Source organism: Hippichthys cyanospilos, chromosome 21 (genome assembly GCF_059441005.1).
Source record: "Hippichthys cyanospilos isolate Australia breed blue-spotted pipefish chromosome 21, RoL_Hcya_1.0, whole genome shotgun sequence".
Classification (NCBI taxonomy): domain Eukaryota; kingdom Metazoa; phylum Chordata; class Actinopteri; order Syngnathiformes; family Syngnathidae; genus Hippichthys; species Hippichthys cyanospilos.
In genome coordinates this window covers 1,384,534-1,390,533 of record NC_142389.1, presented here as the reverse complement: position 1 = coordinate 1,390,533, position 6,000 = coordinate 1,384,534, and the positions used below count along the sequence as shown (strand labels likewise).

General features: G+C 49.0%; 1 protein-coding gene across 1 annotated transcript in view; it reads left to right on the top strand.

Moving 5' to 3' along the window:
• Window positions 1-2,565: 2,565 nt before the first annotated feature.
• gabbr2 (gamma-aminobutyric acid (GABA) B receptor, 2) overlaps window positions 2,566-6,000 on the top strand; it is a 71,139-nt gene continuing 67,704 nt past the window's right edge. Inside the window, exon 1 of the mRNA XM_088404689.1 lies at window positions 2,566-3,477. Coding sequence (XP_088260815.1) covers window positions 3,169-3,477 — 309 coding nt within the window. The 5' untranslated portion in view covers window positions 2,566-3,168. The remainder of the gene's footprint in view (window positions 3,478-6,000) is intronic.

Here is a 6,000-nt window from a genome sequence, read left to right as displayed (position 1 = left end):
TCGCGATTAAATCAGACGGGGTACTTGCGCAAAATGTTTTGGGCTTTTAGGTTTCAATTCCGGGCTAGTCAACTTACGCTGACCTTTTTAAAAACTTTGAATGCGCAACGTCCGCGTCAGTTCACTGGATGAATCTATCGTTGCCGTGTAAAATTTTCCATCCCTGATTACTGGAGTGCAAACATCTGCGAGGTGATTCCGCGTCCTTGATGGAGTAGGCCGCAATTAGCGCTAATTCGTCGGCCCGGCATGATTTGAAGCGTGATATGAATGATTCATGACGCCGAAATCCGATACCGGCGTTTGCTTCCTTTTTGACCCCTTGCCACTTCTCAGTCATCTAACCTCTGTCAGAGTATTTGGTGCCATCTAGTTTTCAAACCATCTTCTGAGCATATTAAAGAGACTTGCTTGTCCATCTTTTTTTAGCTTAAGTGCTACGGTAATAAAACGTTTAGGCCGCCGTGTTTAACGACTTTGATCTGATTAATGGATGGGCGACAGATGGAAGGACAGAGGTCGTTAAGGCCCGCCAACCAAGATGTTAAGACCGGTGCTAATGTTAGCAAGCTAGCGAGCTGTGAATGCACAGGTGGTGCTTGGCTAATGTTAGCTAATATCAAAAAAATCGTGGCAACTGGGAGATAAATACTTACGCTACCCATGCATGCACGCTTCGTGTAAAGCCCACACAAACACAACAATTTCAGCAGTTGTTGAATAGTTTGAATTCCATTTTTGCAGTATTTACACATACGTTATGAGAAAACTATTGAATAATATTGCCCTGTTTAAACCAGTCATAACCTATAACATTGAGAAATACCAGTTTTTGTAACTTCCAATGTTCCTGACAAAAGGGAAAAAAAAAAAGCAAAACGGGACTTTTTCCGACCCTTTTGTTGAGAGAAAAAGACAGAGATAACCAGGCATACTGCTATTATTGTAGTACCTAAATCATTTAAAAGGTATAAACTATTTTATATGCCAACATTGAAGTCAACCATGGTTAACATACCAAAGAAAACAACAGTGGTTCTAAAACAGAACCCTGTGGAACCCCTTTTACAGATATTCTAATTATATGACTGCCAGCCACTAGATAAGCTATACACAATTCACTTACACTGTAAAAGGCAAATGTGAAAGAAAATGGTCTAAAAATGTATTCTTGATTGATGGATTATGATTCTGCTCCACCTTTGATTATCAATTAACATGACTATTTAAAATCATTTAGTACTATAGACACGTGTATCTGTTGAACTGTAAATACAGTATGTATATCTGTGCATACTCTATATATGCTCAGCTTTATATATTTAGATATGTAAGTATATGTGCGTGTGCGCTATATAGTCAACCAGTTCCATCGCATTCAAATGTTTGATTGCAATCATGGCAGCTGAAAAACCTGACGAAAAAAAAAAGGCTTTGGTCACATGACCCGCCCCCTGCCTCCCTCCCTCGCCCCCTCCTTCCACTGGCTCTCCTCTTCCCACGCCTGTTTAACAATCCCATGAATTATAGCGCAATCGTATTGTATTTTTTATCGGCGCAGGGGCGGGCGGGTGCTGCGGGGGAACTTAATCCCCTCGCTTAGACGCCTGGATAGAAAAAGCACTCGGCCAGCCTCCGACCTGCAGGAAGTGCGGCTAATGGACGCTCTCAACGTCCGTGGCCAAACTCAAGTGGGCCGCTTTGCCCGCAGTCTCCTCTCACATACAATTTGACTTTTTAGCGCGTTCAACAAATGACAAAAATAAGCACGTGTGCAAATGTTAGCCGGCGTTGCTGCAGTCCGTAATTTTAGGCGCACCGGTATTTTTCTCCACAGTCTCCACTTTGATGCGGTTGGCTCTAGTTCTTCTTGTGGATGCAAAAATACATATATTTTTTTTAATTGCGCATTTTTATTTTGTTTTTCTTGGAGCGTTTGAATGCATGTCAAAAAAAAAACAAAACCACATGCTAATCTTACCCTTAGCTCAAGAGGATGGTGCCCTTAGTCTCATCTCGGATACAAGTAGTCTACTGGGGCCAAAATGATGAATATAACTGTCCATATTCTAACCTTCTCTTAACTTAGGAACTGCAATATTCTGCATTCTCCATAGGGCTGCCTTAGTCTCATCTTGGGTCCAGCCGATCGGCTAACTGCGGCCAACGTTCAAAGAAAAATCCAAAAAGTAAAACTAAATCATATGTTTAATGATCTGCTCCATATTGCTGTCTCGCTACCCTGAGTCTCCTCTTGGATGAGTTCATTTTTCCAGTTTTCTGCCACATTATTCGTTATGTTACCGCAAATGTAGGTGAGCTCGTTCTCCACCTCGTACCCTAAGGCCCCCCGCAATGAGCCGGTCACAATATTAGAAACGGCCTCGCCGGTTCGCTTCCTTTCGGGTTTCCCCGCCTCGTTGAATTTGGCCGAGGGAGGTGTGCGCGGCGCATAAAAGCCCGGTTAAATCCCTCTCGGCCGTCATGAGTCTGCCCTGCGAAAAGCCCGCATGCATGTGCATCCTCACCCTCGCTCTCTTTTTCGCTCTCTCTCCCTCCCTCCCCTCCTCCGCATCCTCCCTCTCGCCTCCTCCACATCGCTCTTGCGCGCACCGTCACCATCACCAGCAGCGGCAGCAGCCGAAGCGGCAGCGTCAAGCGGCGCTTTTCTGACGCACCGTCCGAAGATGAGCATCCCTCCCGCGGGCTGACTCCCTCGACAACCGCCGTCCGCCCCCCCTTCCTTCCTTCCTCCTCCTCCTCTTTGCGTCCCTGCGCCGGCTGGCTTCGCTTGTGGCTTTTTTCTTCCTCTTTGGTACGGTGAGGATTGCGCACGCTTGGCTGGGAATTTACTTGGAAGCTGAGAGTCATCCGCATCCCCTCTTCCTCGCTCCGTTTTTGGGGAGGGGGTGTATGTGGCGCCAGTAATTCCTCCGCACTCCCTGCGCCTTTTTCTTGGGAATAATCCTGCAGTGCTTTTTCTCCTCTCCCCACTGCGGGGGCTGCTGCGGATTTTTGGCGCCCTCTCCTCGTCGCTGGGGGCGGGAGGGGCGAGGCGGGGGGCGACCGAAGCGTCCCGGAGTAGCGGCGGCCGGATCGGAAGCGGCGATGCCCACCCTGTGACTTTGGGGATTACCCTCCCCCCCGAAACCCGCCCCTCACCTGAGCATGGCCCCGGCCCGGAGGGAGCGCGGCGGCCGCGCGCCGCTCCTCCTCCTGGCGGCGGCGGGCTGCCTGCTGGCGGGCAGCGCGCTGGCCAAGGTGTGCAACGACCGCACCAAGCGCGGCCAGGACAACAGCTGGTTCGCCCGCAACGGAGAGGATTTGCCCATCATGGTGCTCATGCCCATGAACGAGTCGGCGCTGATGAGCAGCATCAGCCAGGGCATCGAGCCCGCCGTGCAGCTCGCCATCCAGCACATGCGCGAGTCCCGGAAGTACAACTTCTCGCTCATCACCGAAATCTACGATACCGAGGTGAGCCTGCGCACGTTGAAAAGACGCTGACGCTCGCTCTCCCTCGACGTCGCCGCCGAACCCTCGTGCCGACGCTCGATTCCGACATTTACCCACAAGAAGCCTTTTTTTTTCGCAGATAAGTTGCTCGGTTGCACCTGTTCTGCCGGTGTACATACCCGTTTCGATAACGGTGGCAAATGTAAAGATGCCTCGGTGCGATTTGCGCTAGTGGTTGCTGACGTAGTGCTCCGATCCCGTTGAGATGACATGATGCCTCCGAGTGCTCGGTAGCACCTGTTCTGCCAATGTATGACATTCACCTGATAAATGCCGCCGCGGTGCTCGGGTGACTTAGATGCGCATCTGCCAATTCTGGCGAAATGACGCTTTCGGGGTGATTTGCCAATCAAACGCTTGGTAATGGAACGCTTGCGAGTATCCCGTCTTGATACCGGGTTCGAGATTCTTCATCATGATTTGCGCAAGTGGGTGGTGACGTCGTCTCTGATGCCTGATGTATATAGTTGAGATGACACCGTCAAGGTACTGCTGAGTGATTAGCCCGAGTGCTTGCTAACACGTTTTGTCAATAAACCCTGACAGATGCCGACAGAGTGCTTGGATGCGCAGACTCTAGCAAGTCTTATAAATGGATGTACAGAGTCTAAGATGTGGATGCATAGAGTCTTGGATGTGGATTCATCAAGTTTTAGATGTGGATGCACCGAGTCTTAGATGCAGATGTGCTGTGTCTTGGATGCGGATGCAGAGCGTTTTAGATGTACCGAGTTTTAGAGGCAGATCTACCGATTTTTAGATGTGGATGCACCGAGTCTTAGATGCGGATGCACCGAGTCTTAGATGCGGATGCACCGAGTCTTAGATGCGGATGCACCGAGTCTTAGATGCGGATGCACCGAGTCTTAGATGCGGATGCACCGAGTCTTAGATGTGGATCCGCCGAGTCTTAGGTGCGGATGCACCGAGTCTTGGATGCGATGCACTGAGTCTTATATATGCCACCATTTCTTGCAAAATGACAGTTTCGAAGTGTCCCAAAGTGCTTAGTAGCATCCCCTCTTGATACCAGGTTCAAAATATTCTTCATCGTGATTGGCTCACGATTCCCCGCCAATGTATCCGTTGACGTGGCACGGTTAAGTCGCCTCCGAGTGATTTGCCCGAGTGCTTGGTATTACCTGTTCTACCAATCCACAACATTTACTTAATGATGCCGATAGAGTGCTTAGACGCATCCGTGATTCTGGTGAAACGACAGTTTCGGGACATCTCTGAAGGCTTAGTAGCATCCTATCCTGATATCAGCTTCAAAAGATTCTTCATTGTGATTTCTCTGAGTGATTTCCCGATGGAGCCTATGGTTGCACCTGTTCTGACAACGCATGACATTCACACGACAGGTTGAAGATGACGGCGGAGTGCACCGAGTCTGAGATGCATTTGCTGATTCTGGTGAATGGGCTCAAAAGGTTCTTGATCGTGATTTGAGGAAGAGTAGTCAAAAATGCAAACTTAAAAAAAAAAAAAAAAACTCACCAAATAATATGTTGATGTAACAGCAAAGAGACATGAGCGCATGTTCCTCCAAATGCTCCTCCTGCTGACGACGGGTGCCAGACGCACCTGGTTATAGGTTTTTTTATTTGATTCTTTTTAGGTGATGCAATCAGTCAGACGTTTTCACAGAAGCACATGCCATACTGACAGACAAATTTGGGCATTCTCAACCGGGCTAGACAAGACGTTGAAATTGCGAGCGTGATATGCGAACAGCGGGGTGCCCGGGCGCCACTTGGACGCACCTGCTGTTGGAGTCCTTTCCCGGTGTATTCCGTCTGTGAATTAAGGCAAGGATGGGAATGACTAAACGAGCACTCGGTGTGAAATGAGCCACGTACTGCGAATGCCGTGTGGAAGTGTGTGCTGTGCCGCATCGGTTGTCATGGCAACGCAGAAGGAAGGCGCGAGTTGGACTCAACTATCCGTCCATCTGTCGTCTTTGGTGCCGCGCATCATCTCGCGCTCATGCCGCTTCTTCTTTCCTGGTTTTCTTTCCACGCTTTTACAAAATATCAGCTTATTATTTTCAAAGGGGTAGGGAGCTGAAATTTCACCCAGATGGTGACAACATGTCAAAGTTCAACATGGCGCGACCACTTGGTTACCTCACTACCAGGAGTGAAGTCAATTACCCCCAAATGCCCCAAAAACTGCGCAAATGTAAAACCGAGTTTTGTGCGCTGTCGGACCGAGCGATCAAATTCAACTCGTATGCGTTCAAAACTACACGCAAACGAGCCCTTGGGAAACATAATCTCAAATTAAATCGCAATATGGAGCGGAACAAAAAGACAATGTGATTGTTTTTCCAAATTGTAGAGGCCTAGCGTACGTGGCGCTGGCGGACACGTGCGAGCGAGCGAGCGAGCGAGCGAGCCTTGGGATTTAGCCAGGCAGATGTAAGTAATCAGTCCCCGAGCAGAGGCTCTTTATCCTTTTATCCCTTGTCGGCGGAGCCGC